General features: G+C 36.0%; 1 protein-coding gene across 2 annotated transcripts in view; it reads left to right on the top strand.

Annotated features, from left to right (window-relative positions):
- Window positions 1-20,747, top strand: part of zyd (sodium/potassium/calcium exchanger zydeco) — a 79,226-nt gene that overhangs the window by 21,007 nt on the left and 37,472 nt on the right. Inside the window, exon 1 of one of the 2 annotated variants that reach the window (XM_088260873.1) lies at window positions 3,893-4,028. The exons of the other annotated variant lie outside the window; for it this stretch is intronic. Within the exon in view, the coding sequence (XP_088116999.1) occupies window positions 4,001-4,028 (28 nt within the window). The 5' untranslated portion in view covers window positions 3,893-4,000. Of the gene's footprint in view, window positions 1-3,892; window positions 4,029-20,747 lie in introns of those variants that run through there. 2 annotated transcript variants of the gene reach the window in all.

Consider the following 20,747-nt stretch of genomic DNA (forward strand, 5'->3'; position numbering starts at 1 on the left):
TTTTATGTTTCTTGGATATAAGAAGTTTTTAACGGAAACATGAATGAAACTTTCAAAGGCTGCATATGCCTCCATAAGCTCATTGGCATTTAAAAATAAAACAAATAAATATTTAAATCAGTTGCTAAAAATGCACAACGAACAAATGAAAACAACGAAGTTATCTAAATATCGTCCCGGGGGCGATATTAGGCTCACGTAAAGGGGCGATATAAGAAATTTTCCAACTGTGTTGGTAACCTCCATTTAACAACAAACACATGTCATAAGGATATGAGGTATTGTAATTAAATTTGGTATTGTAACTACAATCGTTTTTTCATTTAGGTAAATGAAATAACAATTGATTTAAATCTAAGGGGTAACAACAAATTTTACCCTTTTTCCATTCAATAAGTCAAACACATACATATTTAAACAAAAACGATAATATTTCAATAAAAAAACTCACCTAGAAAAGTTATTCCTTTTTTAAAAAAAATATCTTAACACAGGAGCGACGTTTCTCCTCCAAGCTTGTTTATACTGACTTAAGATTCAAAGTATAAAAACTAGCTGGTGTTAGTTAGACAAAATAAAACCGATAGGGACGAAATTTGGCGACTGTACCTACCAATATTTCTTGGAATCTATTGTGATACGTGTTTCGATACATCATGCCACATCATTTTTCCAATGATCAAAATAATAAAGAAATGAAAATGAGAAACAATTTTTACCCCCATTCATCCTTTGTCGTCCCAAGGACCACAATCTTAATATTTAGACGTTGCGTCACATACAGTGTTCGAAAATGATGCGGAATGCATCGAATTACGTTTTAAAATTCTCTCCAGTCTTAGAAATGATCGTATATTTAATGTCGCGATAAACCTATCTCTATCTGGCAACATTGTAGTGATGGGAATTGTACAATGAAAATGTACTCCGCTACACAACACCACACGTGCATTTGTAGTACACAAAAATACACTACAATTGTGTAAAGCGATGTGTTCTAAGGCGAACACACCCTCACTCACACAATGATTTCACGAGAGGCTAAAAATTCTGTGGTTACAATATTTTCAAATTACCTTTCAACAAATAAATCTAATATATTTTCTTGTTTATTTTAAATTCTTTTTCATTTCACTATATATTATAATTACAAGTACAAAAAAGTATATAATATTAATACCTACTAAAAAAGATCCCACAAAGACATGGCCTGTGTGTGGGTATACATTATATTTAAGGTTATAATAAAGGGCACTGGCAAGAATATAATAGGTATCAGAAATAAAAAAAATATTCCTTTATTTATCGAAGTTGTGGGAAATTCAATGAATGTTGTACCCACCTTGATATGTTCTACTCCAATCTTTCAAACTTTAAAGCTAAATTGTTCTAAATCTTATAAACCTTAAAAGGTAATTCTATTCCCTTTCCTTTTCTTCTTTTCCTATCACTGTCATCTACTCTTTATCCTATCCTTGTCTCATGTCTCTTCTTATATATAGACTTTTCTTATGCAAAGTTGTGAAGAACTGTAATTGGTACTCATGATTTTTTTTTGTATTCTGATTTATCATATATTGTAACTGTTGTTTTTCCTTCCAATAAAAAAAAAAAAATTAAAAGTGTTAATATAAACTACAAATATTTGATTGTAACAGAAAACAAAAAATTAAAGAGATGAAATTAAAAAAAAGTTAGCAAATATGTAGGTAGGTACTATATGAGTTATACGTTCAAAAGAATGAGGTACCTACTTAGATCTGTTTTTTTTAAATAAACAATTTCAGCAAAATTTTTAATCGAAACAAACTTAGGTAATTAATGTCTAACATATAGTCTTTGTGGAATGAATCAAACAGTTTTGGAGCTTTGAAAAATATGTGTCTTTGAAAAATGAGTCTGTATTTGCAAAAAGGGATTTCTTGTCACTTTTTCATTATTTGGCTAGATTAATATTTTTGGAAATAAATGTCGTCGCACGAAAACATATTTTAGACACTGTTGTCAATAGATTTCTCGTAGCTTCAAAAGTTCAGCTTTCTGAAATAATTGGTTGGATGGAAAAGCTAAATTTTTTAAGCATAATTTTAATTTTAAGTTTTTGTACTGTTTATGATGAGAGTTTGCTCTGCATCTAGCATCATGTTCATGCGTATTTATTAAAAAAAACGTTGATGTTTGGGAATATTCCATCAACGAATCGAATTAAATATTTTGGATGAAGTCTGCGTATCTGGATATGCCCAATCATTATATCCGGTTTCTTGGGAATCCCCGGAAGTAAAAATATTACAGATACGATCATCCTGCTATTTTTTCTAACCCTTATTCGCAACTAATGATGCGTAGGGGACTGCATCGTATAGAAGCAGTGTTATATCGATACTTAAATAAACGAAGGAAATGTAATCAGCATTCCGCCTCTGCTACCAGTCCAGGGTAATATTAAATCAATATTGGATTAAAAAATCACTTGTATTCATTTTGATCATTTTTGGAATCGGACCCGGGATCTCCAGCATGGTGTGATAGCCTAGCGGGCAAACCACTACACTATGGAGGCGGACAAGCTTTCCTGCTATGAAAACACATAATCTTACATGATCACGAACCAAGGTTTTTTTAGTCTGGCTTTGCAATCTAATAATAATAATGTAATATTTTTTTAATTGAGTAAAAATCGAGTAAAAATTTGGTCCGCCTCCGTGATGTAATGGTCAGCGTGTTTAGCTACCGCGCTGGAGGTCCCGAGTTCGATTCCCAGGGGGGGTGAAAATAAATACGTATTAGTGATTTTACACTGTTATTTTTATTTAATATTACCCTGGACTGGTCCCTGAAGCGCAAGAGTGATCACCTTGCCTTCATGTAAGTATTGATAAAGATAACACTGCGTCAATTCGATGCAGTTCCCTATGCACCATTGGGTGCGGATAAGGGTTATAAGTTAAGTAAGTAAGTAAAAATTGAGGTGCGTCTTATAATCCGCTTTCGTAGTGTAATGGTAAGCAACTTTAGCTTTCGAGTTTGTGGCCCCGGGTTCAATTTCTAGGGGGGGTAAAAATAAATATTAGTTTTATTTCACTGCAATATGTATTTAATACTACGTGAAGCGCAGGAATGATCAAATTGCTTTTTTTATGGAGTTGCATTTATTAATTACCTTGCTAATTATGTACAAGATTAATAAATGAAGTGGATTTTTGTTTCTTCTAATTAAAAAAAGATGGTCATCTGTGTAGAGAGCAGGAGGGATAATCTAGTGTGGGCCAATCAGGAACTTGTCAGCATCATTGCTAGGAGGAAACCACGTGAAACTCAGGAAAAAGCAAATCGAGATAAAAAAACCGCTTCACTAATGGGGTACAGTGCTCTATGCACCATTGAGTGGGTATTTAAAGTACATAGGATCTTAAATAGAAAGAAGAGGAAGAGGCCTAAATCCAACACGGCTGTCCAAACTCAAAACACAGTAAGGGACATTTTTTTGTAGTACGTTTTTTTTTTTAATTTTTGGACTCAGTAAATTCTACTTAGTCCAAGACTGTAGAAAAAACGTACTAAAAAAAATGTCCCTTACTGTGTTTAAGTTTGGACAGCCGAGCAGTGGAAGACAGGGGGCTCATGAAGAAGAAGAAGAAGAAGCGTCTTATAGTCCGTAGAGTGCGGTAACTATCGGCTGGATAGAATGGCGGAGAGACTCGATAAGGTTATCGGGTTAAGAATCAGAAGTCGGTTAGGTACGCAGCGTGGAATTAATGTATGTCCTAATAAAAAATCCGATCCCGGTTGTCCCTAACGATAATCATCCAAAGTGCCGGCGGTGGGCGGCGGCGGCCGGGCGCGGGGGGAGCGGGGAGGCTGATCCTCCACAGTTCCAATAATAATTGACAGTCAGTCATTCTCGTGTCGCCGTGCTCGGTAGTATGCCCGTATAGAGTTGCGCTAGCGTCGTTAGCGGCCGAGTGAACCAGTGCACCACACCAGCCCGCGGTCCAGGATGGATGTCATGCCGAACCTCACGGAAGGTATGCTCTGTGACGCTTCTCCCCATGTTAGTCGGGCCCCTTGCCGGCCAGCCCCTTGCCGGCTGGGCCCCTTGCCGGCCGGGCCCCTTGCCATCCGGGCCCCTTGCCGGCCGGGCCCCGTGCCGGGCGGGACCCTAGTCGGGCGGGCCCCGCGAGGGCGCGGCGCCCCGTGCGCCCGCCAGCTCGCGCCCCGGCGGAGGTGAGAGTATCAGGGTTGTTGACTAGCGGACACATTTCGTCTCGGTATGTGGCAATACTGTTTCCTACTCTAATGTCCTCGGTAAGTGGGGCCCATACGTGCCTCCTTTATCCAGCTCAATCAGCGCAAATGGTCTTGTACCGGCTGGTCCAGATGATTTTCATGAGCGGATGTCTAATATAGATCAAGATCATTAGCATCACGATTCCTTTGCTTTATGATTTATTGCTTTCTGCATCGCGGTATCTGACGTGTCTACGCCGAGTTTTGACCATCATTATCGCAAAGTCTAAACGAGATGTAATAGAAACCATTAAAACGCTTTCTGTAAGATGCCCGTTACATCCTATACGACTGAATCGCGAGAGAGGTGACTTTCCTCACCGAACGATATTGTTCTCCGAATAATACTTTAATGCTCCTCATTAGTGGATGACGGAATACGTTTAAATTTAAATTTCCAAGTACGTTATTAAAATCCACCATAGACAGTATTGAAAATACCACGTTTGACATATCTTGTTGCACTGACTCTAGTTGCAGGGAAGGTTTCCAATTAAGTTCCGCATATATTCATCTGTTGAGAATCATTCGGCTTCTCCATTGGTCGAAAGCTTAAGTTATCTTATTCGCAACCAATGAGAATGCTTTACGCCTTAATGCGAGACACAATGCAGAGATGCCCTTAGACTTCCTCGGGTACGATGTCCTCATCTTTTCCCGCTAACAAACATTTGTTAATTGAGAGGGGAGTTTAATGTGCTGAGAAGGGTAGATCACGGTTGTACTTATCGATTTAATGCCGGTACTTTTGCTCATGTCTCGAACAATTCTACGCATTTTTATGTTCAAATGTATATTATATTTTAAAGGTATCTAAACTTGATATGAATTATGTATCGTTCTTCCGTTTATATGAAGTCCGAGTATCCTAGGGCTTTCGACCTGGCTTTTTTTTGGGCACCTCGTAGAATTAAATAATCCCTTACGTTAGAAATGGTTCAGAGGAAATTTCTGAGATATCTCTACACGAGGGAGTATGGAATCTATCCATTATTGTTCCCTCCAGACTTTATTCTGGGGATGCTTGGTTTTAATAGTCTGGGGAAAAGAAATGATGCGTAGCTAGGCCACGCATGATCCGCGGTGTGACGGTAAACCCAGTTGTACCGGAGAGAATCAATCTCTATGTTCCCGATAACTATCTCAGGTTTCAGGAGGTTAGGTTGTTCTGTCACCCAATCCTACCAATGGTAGAACCAACCTGCCGATGGATATGCCTATTGCGAGGGCAGCATCCCTGCTCAACCGTATCTCCTTGCATATTGACCTTCTTCACATTGACGAGGGTGCCTTTACGAGGAAAATGGTACTCGCGGTGTAGTTCTCGGTTATTCCACTTGCTATCTGATTATTATATCATTATTTTATCTACCTGTCCATACACAGGCATGTATGTATACGTATGTGTGTATGTATGCGTATGTGTGTGTCTGTGTATGTAATAACTTATAATTTTATGTAATATATGATGTCAATTGTTATATACATATTACAATAAATAAATGAGTAGATGAGTAAATTTGCTGGCTTTTTGTAGTGTGGAAATACTGAAAAAAAAATACTGAAAAATCATGGTTGGTTCGATTATTTTTTGGTTTTAATTTTTCCATTCCACTTTTCAATCAGATGTGTATGAATGAGGTCTTCTTTGTTTCCAGCCAGACATTTCATATCCATGTATACACGCAATATTATACATACCATCTATGAATACACGATGCTAAAAGAGGTAGATTTGAAATACTTAATGATATCACCGTAGTATAATTATCCAATTTGAGATGTTTTCCCAAGCGATGAATGCTAATGCCTATCTGTACAGGGTGGCACAAAATTAATCACCCTTTCGATAGATGCTATTATTTTTGCAAATGGCGTAGTGCATCAATTAAATTTGATATTTTTAAACTAGACAGCTGCAGTATGGAAACAAAAGTCATCTTGAGTAATGGAAATATTTATTGTATTTTTTTTTTGTTAAGTTGGAAAGATGTTATCCATCAAGTGGGAGTCGTCAGTGTTGATACACATCTGTGCGCGTTTTATCATTTTTTTTTGTATTTTGCAGCTAGTTGGTTCACAAATGTCAAATATTATTGACGTGCGACGGTATTTGGAAAAAATATAACATATTCCGATGGGGTGATTAATTTTGCGCCACCCTATACAGTATAACGATTGTCGTAAGCATTTTCAAATCATTTTATCGATTTCATTAAGATACTCTTTATAAACCCAGGCCACGTTTAATGCAATTGAATTTTTTGAACACCGTTTTTGGATTGAAAAATATTATTTTATTCGAAATGAATGTATGTTTTTTGAAAGAAAAGAGTTGTTAAAAAGGTTAATAATAATAAATAATAAAACCCTTATCCGCACCCCAATGGTGCATAGGGCACTGCTTCATACGAACACAGTGTTATCTTGATCGTTTACACACGAAGGAATGGTGATCAGCCCTCCGCTTCAGGTACCAGTCCAGGGTAATATTGAATAAATATTACAGTGAAAAAATCACTTATATTTATTTGACCCCCCTGGGAATCGAACCCGGGACCTCCAGAACGGTAGCCGAGCGTGCTGACCATTACACTATAGAGGCGGGCTAAAAAGGTTAGGAGTTAAAATAATTATAAAATATTTTTGCAATAAGTATAATATATCCAAAAAAAATAATTCCAATATGTATTCTGGAAAAATAAGAGACAGGTCTGGCTCCTTGCGTAGCTGCTCGCTTTTTGGATTATATGTTTGCGAATACTCCCAAATTACCTGTGATGTTCTTGTTTAAAATAAAGGAATCTATAATAAAAGAGCGCGCACAAGTCGATAATTGCTTAAAATAATTTTCGTGTTATCGTGACATAGTATTTTAAAACATTTTCTTTTACTTACTTACGAATATATTTATATTTTTTTAAATTTGTGTTTTTATTATTTTTTTATTATTTAATATATCGAAGTCGTACAGGAGAAAGTGACCAACTAATAAAGCGTAAAATGTTCAGGAGGTTCATTTAAGTCACTTTTGCTTGGCAAGAAAATAAACATCAATGCAGTTTGTAAATTTTAACAAGTCAATATATTATACTTCCAAGTTTAAAATCCTTTGGGATTTTTTCAGGGCAATATTAAGCTAGTAATATATCAAATAGTCAAGGATCACGTTTTTGTAAAAAAATCACTTGGTCACTTTTTCCTACATGACTACGATATGTTAGTTATATTATATTCTATACGTTTCTACTTAAAACTACCAAACCACAAAGTTAACAATGCTTTTAATATACAAAATACAATATTGTAATTTTAGTTGCGCTGAGCCTCTTTCTGCCCTGTATCGGGTAAATATTAAGTTAAAAATATGCCTCTTTTGCTGGGATATATATAGTACATTTTCTGGGCATTCTGAAAACATGCACAACTGAAAATTGACGATTTTTGATATATGACGTTCTTGAAAGGAGTGAGCGAAATGTTCTTCCTGATTTATTATTGAAAAAATTGCGATTAAAATTTTATATTATAGGAATCAATTCTTAATATGCATAACTATTTTCTAATGCCGTTTTTTTCTTTATGCTGGATATTGACGTTTTTTGATTTATGTCGTTCTTGAAAGGAGTGAGCGAAATATGAAAACGTGTTCAGCTAATGTACAGTATAATATGCAAGTGTCTACTGGTTCCCTATGCTACGTATTAACGTATGACGGAGAGAGTAGTAAAGATTTTCAACTGCCGGTTGAATTTGGAAAAGGGAAAGCGTTTCACTCTTTCGTTTGATCCAGGTCAATTTGCTCTACCGCGCAAACAAACCACTTAAGAAAAAGCGTTGGTCGCCATATGATTGTGTTGGTCATATGATTTAGGAATACTATTCCAGACGTTGAAAATCATTTGTGATTTTTTCGTACCGATATGCAGGGCTTTTTTTCCATGTAAGGCAGCTTGTGCACTACACGGAATTTTACCGTCCTGCAGTCCGGTTTTGAAAAATAAAAGCGACTACGTTTAGCGTGATCGAATTTACGCGCACCGTGATCACGCACCGATCGAGCACACCGATCCGAAGAATGAAAGACAAAAGCACAAGCCAATCCAAGCCCAACATCCGTTTTATATGCTAACTGAAGTGCAGGACGGTTAAATTCCGTGTAGTGCACAAACGCCCTAAAGCCTCTTGTGCACTATACGGAATTTTACCGTCCTGCAGTCCGGTTTTGAAAAATAAAAGCGACTACGACAGTTGAGTGTGATCGAATTTACGCGCAACGTGTTCACGCACCGATCAAGAGCACCGATCCAGAGAAAGATGGACAAAAGCACAAGCCAATCCAAGCCAATAATCGTTTTATCACGCTAACTGCTCAGTGCGGGACGGTAAAATTCCGTGAATTGCACAAACGCCATACCACGGTGGAACGGTTTTGTAAAAAGCCTGACATGAAGTGAGTTCGTGGACCATTTTACTTAAAAAAAGCCTCGTCAATACGTATCCACATCAGTTCAAGGGGCCAGAGAACCTCATGCATAAACTGATGTATACTGATAAACGTATGTATGTTCAAGAAAAAACGTTATTTTTCATGGTTTTTACCTTTTAATTAAAAGAATAGGAATGTTGATAAAGAAAATAAGAGGAATAAATAATATTTATATGAAATAAGTATGTCGTTTTATGATTTATATTATATAAAGAGTCGGCGGTCTTTATATATATGTAAATTAGTTAGTCTTTGCACATGACTCACCAGCCACCTGCTGTAGCCATATGCACCGAAATCAAGCTAGGATTTGTTCAGCAAAGTTATATGAAACGGCTATACTATAATTAAACTATAGTAGATTTTTTGCACATTTTTTTAAATTGTCACCTTGTGTTGCTCTTTTTTTGAAAACGGGACATTTAGACGTCCCGTAACTTTACTTGGGGACAACGGGACAGGCTATCTAAAAACGGGACGGTCCCGTTCAAAACGGGGCTTATGGTCACTTTACGCATGCGTTTCGCGAGCCACGGTTTGGGGACAACTGGACTAGGCGGATTTCTAGCAGTAGATTTTAGCACGCTATATGGCCCACTACGGCATTTCGACCTTTAAGATACCAAAGGAGACTACCACATGTAAATGCATAATGATTTATTCAATTCATTACCACATACTACATTCGATTTAAAATCAATTATGTCGTCACTGTATTTTTACAAGGAAAATACACCATGTTTTAAGAAGAAATTAGTATCATTATCAATCGTCTTATATGAAACCCATCCTACAATAAAACAAAACAGGACTGTATTCACATACTAACGATATAAAAAATACATATAACTCTTCAAAGATTTCACTTATCGTTGGGTGGTAAAAGTGATTAATTTTTATATACCCTACCCACCGCTTGCATCATTATCGAGCAATAATATTACTACTACTATCCCATCACCCCGTTTCCACGCAGGGATAGGCAGAGAGAGTGGAACGCCATACTCTTTTGTCTTGACTTGCGCTCTTAGCTTCATTCACAGTCATACATGCCCTCTGAATATGCAGACTTTTGACACCAGCTGATTCTGATTATTCTGATCGTGCCAAATCATTTTCGGCCGTCCTCGTACCTACTGTTCCCACTCATATTCGCCAAATATACCGCATCCGGATATAACTGCAGCCTTGTTTATTTGTTTCTGAGTCTCACCATAGAGATCACCGTAGCTACTGACGTCAACTCCAAGATACTTGAATTTATTCACCTGTTCAATCGTTCTGTTATTTACGACTAATTTGCATTTAACTGGACTCTTGGATACGGTCATGTTTTTAGTCTTGTCAATGGATATCATCATGTTGAACTTTTCCGATGTCAAGTGAAGCTTGAAAAGCATTATTTGGAGGTCGTTTTCGGATTATGCTATAATGACGTTATCATCAGCGTAGCAGATATTGCTGATTCTTTTCCCGCCCAGTCGGTAGCCCAGGTTCATATTGGCAACCTCTTCTATGAATTTATCCATAATCAAATTAAAAAGGAATGGGCTGAGGCTGTCTCCTTGTCTGATTCCGACTGGAGTGTGAACTGAACTTGTGAGTTCGCCACCTCCTTTGATCCTTGTGTAGCTGTTGGTGTTTAGATCTTTTATAAGTTTCACAATATTAGAGGGTATTTCATTTTCGATTATATTTATTTTAACGACTAGTTTCGCAAGCTACAGATTATTACACCTACAGATTACCACACAAAGGCCAAATTATGAATTACTTTAAATATTTAGAAATCCAAAAAATCTAAGATTCTAATAATAATTTAATAAAGAATATATTATTTTAAAATTCCTCACCTTTGCTTCCCATTTTTCCTTTATTTTCAAACTACACCACCTGACTCACCCACTCCCCCTAACTTACCCCCCCCCCCCCTCCTTACTTACAGTATAGATAATTATTTATGCTTTAGTTTACCATATATTCAGACCCGAAGATGGAAGCATCTGTACTTCCAAAACTAGTCGTTTAAATAAATATAACTCAAGTGGTAAAAAAACAAGAGTTTTTTTTTTATTTAAAGATTTGGCGTTTAATTTGTAGAACTCCATTTTAATTTATGTATTGAATGTTAAATCAAACACTGATTTTTCTGAGACTACTAAGTTGTATGATATTCTTAAAAAAACATTTTAAAAACCAATTTCTTGACAATTGTTTCGCCTAATTACGGTATTTTTAAACAATTGTCGTCGACGTTCGATCAATAAGTCGACAAGTCACTTAGTAGACTCAAAAAATCACTGTTCGATTTAACATTTAATACATAAAAAAAAACTTAATAAAAGTATTTTCACTTACAATTTCATCATGTCTTACCGCAAAGTGAATGCCGAAACAAGAAATAAAATAAAATATGATGTAATATTTTTAATTTGGAACGGGATAATTATCGTCCATGTTTAAACTTTAAAATGTATACGAACAGTTGAACCAATTCATAGGTCAACATTAATACCCTTGAGTACCAAAGCATTCTACTGTTTCTTCGATATACCATAATGTGCTTATTAAAATTGAAGCAGACGTAACATCCATTTAAAAAACATCCACTAAAAAGAGTAGGAAATTACGGAATAGAGTATTATCACTCGGGAGGAATATCTAAGGGAAAAGAAGCAGAGGAAGACCGAGAAAAACATGGCATGATCAGGTATGCCAAATACTTGAAAGTGGTCAGGTTAGGAGTCGTAACAATCGGCGGGTATGTATGAGGAGATGCATGAACGTGGAAGAGGCGAAGAATGTTTGCAAGGACAGAGTGGTGTGGCGTTCTATTCTCTCTGCCTACACCTGCGGGGAAGCAGCGTGATGGTTAGTTAGTTAGTTGGTTTAGGAATATCTAATTTAACACACTCAACCTATAAAGAACTGTGTAAGACTCGTTTTGTGTTTATAACAGCCGATATGATCAATATTTTCATCCATCTTTTCATTTTGCAAAATTCGCCTTCGTAAAAACGTTGTTTTCGTAAGTTTGTAACGAATGAAATCACAGAAATATTAATTTATTCACCCTGGACTGCTGGAAGCGTAGGACTAATCTCCTTTCCTTTATTCAATTCGCGATCAAGATCACACCGTGTAGATACGATGCAGTGCCCTATGCACCATCGGGTGCGAATGTGGGTCAGGAGAAGACGAAGAATAAGATTAATTCCTCTGCTCTCCTTTTCCTTCCTGCATATTCCATTTTATACCATACGCTTTCCCTCTTACTCCTACCCTCTCTTTCTCTCTTTCTCTCTCACACACACACACACACACACACACACACACACACACACACACACACACACACACACACACACACACACACACACACACACACACACACACACACACACACACACACACACACACACACACACACACACACACACACACACACACACACACACACACACACACACACACACACACACACACACACACACACACACACACACACACACACACACACACACACACACACACACACACACACACACACACACACACACACACACACACACACACACACACACACACACACACACACACACACACACACACACACACACACACACACACACACACACTGTGTGTGTGTGTGTGTCTATGATAAAGCCAATTGAATATAATATAATAAAAAAATATCAGTTATAGCAAATAAAAACCTATCAGCGGAAGCTAAACTGGCAGTGCACAACGGAGTCCTGGTTCCAACTCTAATGTATGGAAGTGAAACATGGAGTTGGCAAAAGAAGGATGAAAGTAGCCTGAATGCAGTCGAAATGCGATCTCTCAGAAGAATGTGTAACAAAACGATGTATGATAGATGTGCGAATAGTGAAATAAGGAAAGAATGCAAAGCTGAGATAAGCATTATCGATAAAATTAAGAAAGGTGTGTTGAGATGGTTTGGACATGTAGAACGAATGAGTGAGGAAAGAACGGTAAAACAAATTTATGAGGCGAATGTTAGCGGGAAAAGAAGCAGAGGAAGACCGAGAAAAACATGGCACGATCAGGTATGCCAAATACTTGAAAGTGGTCAGGTTAGGAGTCGTAACAATCGGCGGGTATGTATGAGGAGATGCATGAACGTGGAAGAGGCGAAGAATGTTTGCAAGGACAGAGTGGTGTGGCGCTCTATTCTCTCTGCCTACCCCTGCGGGGAAGCGGCGTGATGGTTAGTTAGTTAGTTAGTTTAATAAAAAAATATATACTTATGTACAAGCTGTATAGTTCCCAAACAAATAAAATAAGATAAAAAAAATGAAATACGATTCATTCGCACAATTGACGGTGGCGCTCACGAGCTTCTGCATACACCTCTTACTCCTTTCAACAAAGTCATATATCAGAAAACTTAAATCTTCAGGAGATCGTTTTTAAAGTTTAAAAATATAATAAAATGTATTGAAAATATATATCAAGCCACTTATTGAACTTTTCCTGTACAACAGATCTTTTTAGGTAAAACTTGAATGTTTTTTGTCCATTTGAAAAATATTTAGTACTTATATTTAAAAAATATAATTATACAATACCTTTTCTTCAAAATGCAAAAACAACATTTCTGCCCTGTAGCGGGTAAATATGAGTTTTTTGACATCTCATCAGAGATGAAGAAGAATATGGAAGTCTGGGCATTTACGGGGCTGACGACCTTCATAGGCTGGTTTAAGTGATCACTTTACAGACGTGTAACATTCACCAATTCTACCCATTATTGACGACCACAATACTCAAATTCTTGGAAGTTCTAAATATATGAACCAATTTTGAAACATTGTTCTTGAATCACTAAAACTTCACTAGAGACATCTATTGGTGAGATGAAAAGAAGCTTTTTGTTGAGCAGAAACTTTTATATTAGTATGTGAGCTCCGAATGCTGGATTATAATCACACACATGAGAAACGCCAGAAAATATCATTTTTCTTTTTTATTATTTAAGCTTATAATTTGACCAGATAATTTATTTAGTGTAAATAATTTATTTAATTGGAGATAATCCAGATTTTATGAACAAGTATTTGGACAAGTATTTCAAAATGTTGTTGGTAAATATTAAGTTAAAAATATGCCGCTTTGGCTGGAATGTAGTACATTTTCTGAGCATTCGGAAAACATGCACAACTGAAAATTGTCGATTTTTGATATATGACGTCGTTGAAAGGAGTGAGCGACATGGCAATGTCTCTTTCACACACACGATTGATAATTTAGAGGGAATATTGCTGATGAGACATCGCTCGGCTCAGTGTGTTGTCATACGTCATCACACTAATGGCGTATTGTAGCGGAACCGGCACTCACTGGATTCACAATCAATTCACTTAATCAAGTAAATTACGCTGTCATTCCGAAAATGGTATATCTGCTTAAAAATAATTTAGTAAATATTTCATTTTATTATGTACACCATTATTATCAAGTATTCAAACCTCACATACGAGTACAAATGAAAGGGTTTCTGCTCAATAAAAAAGCTTGTTTCATCTTTCCATAGACGTCTCTAGTGATTCAAGCACTTTGTTTCAAATTTGAACAATATATATTGAAGTTCCAAGAATTTGAGTAGTGAGCGAGTGTCTTTGCTAGAATTTTCACTTATGAATTACATGAAATTATAGTAACTTTAAACATAAAGAGTAAATCCACTCACGAGTAGGGATAGGCCATGAAACTTAAAAAGTTGAACCCTGAGTAGGGTCATGATAAGCGGTGTTGCATAAGCCGTAGCTAGATTTCAGAGTCACTTGGATGTTAGGTAATTAAAAAAAATTGAGTAGTGTCGTTGTCAATCATGGGTAGAATTGGTAAATGTTACACGTGTGTAAAGTGATCATTTAAACCAGCCTATGAAGGACGTAAGCCCGTAATTGCCCAGACTTCCATATTCTTCTTCATCTTTGTTGAGATGTCAAATAATGTGAATATTTTATCGTAAAAAAACTTTTAAAATATAATTGTTTAAAAACCCCGAAGGCGCTGGTGACAAAAGTTCATATAAAAGTGTTATAATGTGTGGAAGGAAAGTGAAATAAAAATTCGCGGTTTTTGAATGAGATGAATGTAGATTTGGAGGTAAAATATCAGCGAATGTGGAAATTTCGAAACAGCTAGAGGATCTCGTATATATATGGGAAGTGTTTTCTAGATATTATCTGAGTATGGAGTAAGCAGTAAACATATCCAAGGCATTGCAACCTTATACGAAGATAAGACTTTGGATTGGCATCTCTAAAGGTGTTAAACAGGACTGTGTAATGTCACTGTGGCTGTTTGATTTATATATAAATGTTTCATTACGTGAAAGAAATGATTTGTTTAATAATGGAGTTGAAATGATTGATTTGATTGTCTGCTGCCTTTCGTATGCTGATGATGCTGTGTTTCTTGCCGATAGTAGAGAAATTCTGCAGAAGATGGTGTCAAAGGTGTATAATGAACGGCGAACGTTGTCAAATCCAAGGTCATGGTTTTTAAAAGACATGAATGTAGAAGTGGGTGTAAAATATCAATAAATTTGGAAATTATAGAACAGGTAGATGATTTTGTATATTGGGACAGTGTGTTATTTTATTATTAAAATGCGATCCCTCAAACGAATATGTGGCAAAACGATGTTTGATAGATGTTCGAATGATGAAATAAGGAAAGAATGCAAGGCTGATATAAGCATTGTCGATACAATTAAGAAAGGTATGTTGAGACGGTTTGGACATGTAGAACGTATGAGTGAGGAAAGAACGGTTAAACAAATTTATGAGACGAATGTAGTTGGAAAAAGAAGGAGAGGAAGACCGAGGAAAACTTGTCACAATCAGGTATGCCAAATACTTGAAAGCGGCCGGGTCAGGAGTCGTTATAATCGTCGGGTATGTGTGAGGAGATGCATGAAGAAGATGTATGTAGAAGAGGCGAAGAATGTTTCAAAGAAGAGTGGTGTGGCGTTCGATTCTCCCTGCCCACCCCTGCAAGGAAGCGGCGTGATAGTTAGTTAGTTAGGACAGTACGTTTTCCAGGGCTGGAAATATTAATAAAGACATAGAAAGACCGAGAATAGTTAATGCTGGGAACAGTGTGACTGGTGCACTACAATCAGTTGCTGCAAATAAAAGCCTGTGAAAGCTACACTGGCAATGCACAATGGAGACACAACCCAGACGAATGGAGTTGGCAAAAGAAATAGAATAATAGACTCAAAGCAGTCGAAATGCGATCTCTCAGCTTCAAAACCATGTCGCTCACTCCTTTCAAGAATGTCATAAATAAAAAAAAACTTGATTTTTCAGGAGAACGTTTTTAAAGTTTAAAAATATAATACAATGTATTAAAAATAAGTATCAAGCCACTTATTGAACTTTTTACTGTGCAACAGATCTTTTTAGGTAAAACCTGAAGATTTTTTCTCCATTTGAAAAATATTTAGTAAAAAAAAAAATACTTAAACAATACTTTTTCTTCAAAATGCCAAAAAAACACTCTCTGCCTTGTAGCAGGTAAATATTAAGTTAAATATATGCCTCTTTTGCAGGGATATAGTAAATTTTCTGGGCATTCCGAAAACATGCACAACTGAAAATTTATGATTTATGATTTATGACGTTCTTGAAAGGAGTGAGCGATGCATGAAACGTGTTCGACTGAATGAGAAAAGAACTGTCCATAAACTGCAAGAGCATTGCAAACTGCATTCAGTCTACTTTCATCCTTCATTTGCCAATTCTATGCTTCAAATTCGTTTATTGATATAAACAAAACGAAACGATAAAAAATACCCACTATCCAAGAATTAATTAAGTACACGTTTAACCCTGATCATGACAAGGTTCTTGTCGAAACCGGTTGGATAAAAGTACCATTAAAAAGTGGTTCAAAACAAAGTAAGAAAATATTTGATATTTTCTCGAATGCTTAGTAACGTTCGTGAGCACATGTTTTTGTGACGTCAAAATGTAATTGAATACAACAAGAGCTAATGTAATGTAGGTACGTTTGTACCCATCTATTTACTATGGTCGCGCCGTATGCTAGGTAAATGCGTGAATGCTCACCGCGAACTCTTCGTTCAGTTTAATGCAGTGCAGGGTTGCCATACATACAGATTTCTCTGTATTGATACAGATTTTAAGCTGCCGTTACAGATGACAGATTTTACTCTTAGGTAGTACTTTTAGTTTTATACAGATTTTTGGAATTGGACATAGTATATGGTAAAATAGAAGAATGAAAATATGTATGTAGATTCCAGCATGATTAATATATGATAATAAGTAGGTAAGATTTGTTTTATATTAAACTAACTAACTAACTAACCATCACGCCGCTTCCCCGCAGTGGTAGGCAGAGAGAATAGAACGCCCACCACTCTGTCTTTGCAAACATTCTTCGCCTCTTCCACGTTCATGCATCTCCTCATACATACCCGCCGATTGTTACGACTCCTAACCTGATCATTTTCAAGTATTTGGCATACCTGATCGTGCCATGTTTTTTTCGGTCTTCCTCTGCTCTTTTTTCCATTCACATTCGCCTAATAAATTTGTTTTACCGTTCTTTCCTCACTCATTCGTTCTACATGTCCAAACCATCTCAACACACATTTCTTAATTTTATCGATAATGCTTATCTCAGCTTTGCATTCCTTCCTTATTTCACTATTTGCACATCTATCATACATCGTTTTGTCGCACAATCTTCTGAGAGATCGCATTTCAAATGCATTCAGTTTACTTTCATCCTTCTTTTGCCAGCTCCATGTTTCACTTCCATGGGGAGCATTATTTATTATTGGGTATTATTTTGTCTTGTCACGGAACATTACGCAATTTACGCAGCGTACTGCAAGATTCCCCAAAACATGTCTATTTTGTTCATACGACCGATTGTTCATTTTTTACACACGTCGCGTAATACGCAACATTTTAAATCAGTGCTGGCTGGAAGGTAATTATTTTAAGACTTGGTTAAAAACAAGGGAAAAGGGTGAAAAATATACACGCTGTAAGTATTTGTATCAACATTTTAAAGCAATGGCAAATAGGAACCTACTTAACAAAAAAAACACGTATCCAGGAATTTTGGTACTAAAACGATGGAGGGATTATTACTATCAAAACAACTACACAGCAATGATCCATGCTACAAACTCAAAATAGAAAATGATTTGATTTCTAAAATTAATAAAAATGTGTTTAAAAATAAATAATAAATTTTATGTAAGTAAGAGTATCTACTGTTTATTTTCTCAAAAAGGTCAGTTTTTCAATAAACTACCATAAATTATTGGTTCTAAAATGTTTTTTTTTTTCATTCAAAAAATTTTTTTATACAAATGTCAAATCGTAATAATTTTATTTTATTGACCTGATGATGGAATGATTTTCCGAAACCGGTAGTGACGAATAAGTGTTTATAAAAGTGGTATTGCAAAAACTGAAAAAAATTATATTGTGACAATTGTTTCGCCTTGTTAGGTTGCATTATCAAACGAATGCGACATTCAACATTCAACACAACAAACGACATTCGTTTTAAATTGCCCTAACAAGGCGAAACAATAGTCACAATATAATTTTTTATGTGTTTTTGTTAATAAAATACAACTTAGTAGACTCAAAAAATCTGTGTTTGATTTAAAATTAATACATAAATTAAAATGGAGTTCTACAAATTAAACGCCATATCAATAAATAAATAAGGAGAGTGTTTTATGTAGGTATATGATTTTTTTTTCTCTATTTTAAATTATGTTTTTTTGTTGTTATTATCAAAAACAAAGGCAAACCATGAACCCAATTTTACCTCATCACAGTCTGTTACATGCGAGATTGTGACAATCGGTTGCTATAGAGTTATCTATAATATGAAATAGATAGCTCCTGATCCGAAAATACCTTTGATTTTTTTTGGCGATAGGTTTAACCAACTGATAAAACTGTTTTTTTTTCGTAATACGTCCATACGTAAAATCGTATATCGCTCATTAGGTACAACAATGGCGCAACACACTTTGAGAAATATTACTGAAGATGCCATTCAGACGTTGTAGCAAGAGAAATGGCGCCATTCTACTCAATTCTACAATGATATTCGTGCCATGTCGCACCATTTAGCCACAAAATCAATTATCAATTCAGTCCATCTTTCTCCCGATGTTAATAGTCCCAGGTCACACACACGCACACACATACACACACACACACACACACACAGGTTCGATTCCCACGGGGGGTGAGAATAAATATTAGCGATTTTACTCTCTAATATATATTTAATACTACTCTGGGCTGGTCCCTGAAGCGCAGGAGTGATCACCTTGCCTTCATATAATTAACGCCTTCATTAATTAATCAATATAACATTGCATCAATATGATGCAGTGCCCTATGCACCATCGGGTGCGAATAATGGTTAGAAGATATATATATATATATATATATATATATATATATATATATATATATATATATATATATATATATATATATATATATATATATATATATATATATATATTTATTCGGCACACCCTACATAATTCATATCAATATATCTTTAAATACTGCAATTCTTGAAATTATGGCATTGTATTTTGATGGATATCACCTATATACTACTCAGTACCTGATATCCTGACCTACGATTATAAGGTACGTGGTTTATTTTAAGTCAGTTTTATATGTGAAACGTTCCTCTACAGTTATTAAAATCAGTGAATAAGCAACTATGCCTGTGTATCCTTCCATTTTCTTCGGTCGGTTGCTGTTTGCAACCAGTTTTCACCCCCCACAGCGGCTACATCGTCGGTGTTTTTTAGGGTCTTCCGACGCTTCCCTTTTTCCCCCAAGGTCTCATCTCAAAGGGTCCATCTTGTAAGGTCCTGTCTTGCTATATGTCCTGCCCACTGCCATATGAGTTTTGCCACGCGATCCATGATGTCATCTACTTTGTTTTTTTCCTGGTATATTAATTTTTAAATCCCTCGGGCTAAAACCAAGCAAGGATCTTTCCATGGATCGCTGTGAGCACATGACCTTCTCTGCATTTATTTTTGTCTGAGCCATAGTCCTAGTGCTAAAATGCAAAAAAAATGAGTCCTGCATACTGCCGGTGTATGTGTATTGGAAAATTTATTAATTACAACGTTTTATAGCTTATGCCAAACTATGTAGACCTACCAGACTAGCATGTACACACTCAGATTAAAACACCATTCTGAATGATACATTCATCGTTCACTTTGTGTAATACCACTTTAAGAAACACTATGAATGATAAGGAGATTGTTATATTACAATACCACGAAGTTAACAATGCTTTTAAGATACAACATATGGAATTGGTTAGCACATTTTGTAAATGATTTTTATTTTTTAAAATTTTATCATTTAATATGGTCACAAATGATTTTTTAAATAATTTAATTTATTTTGTAAACATTTCTACTAACAATCTTCCAATTAAAAACGCTACTCTCTCCAATAAAGAGACTGAGCACTTGTGCTTGGAGACGGACTTACACTTGTTAGTTATGTTTGTTGGACATACAATTGCTTGTATTGATAATTTTTATTTTTTTGCGTTTTTATTTTCTCAGTTTAACATGAAAGTATGTATAAATTCATTTAATTAATTTTTTAAGCATTTTGATGTCTTCTTTTTTAAGTCTGTAGGAAGGTTGTTGTACTTAGTTCCCAAATATTTCAAGTTCTGTTGGAATTGTTTGGTATTGCATTTTGGTATTGTAAAGGCATGAAACATTGACATTTTCTCGTGCCACCTTGCTCTCGACCACCGATGGTCCGTTGGCTTGTGGTACACGCCTTTATCGTTGGGTGTTCTTATCTTACTGTGACCTTGACTCTAGATCCCAAGTGCGGAAGTTGATCCGGCAAAACACGAACTAACTAAA

The sequence above is a fragment of the Brachycentrus maculatus genome, unplaced genomic scaffold (genome assembly GCF_059751285.1).
Source record: "Brachycentrus maculatus isolate JH-2025_06_01 unplaced genomic scaffold, ASM5975128v1 h1tg000144l, whole genome shotgun sequence".
Taxonomy (NCBI): Eukaryota; Metazoa; Arthropoda; class Insecta; order Trichoptera; family Brachycentridae; genus Brachycentrus; species Brachycentrus maculatus.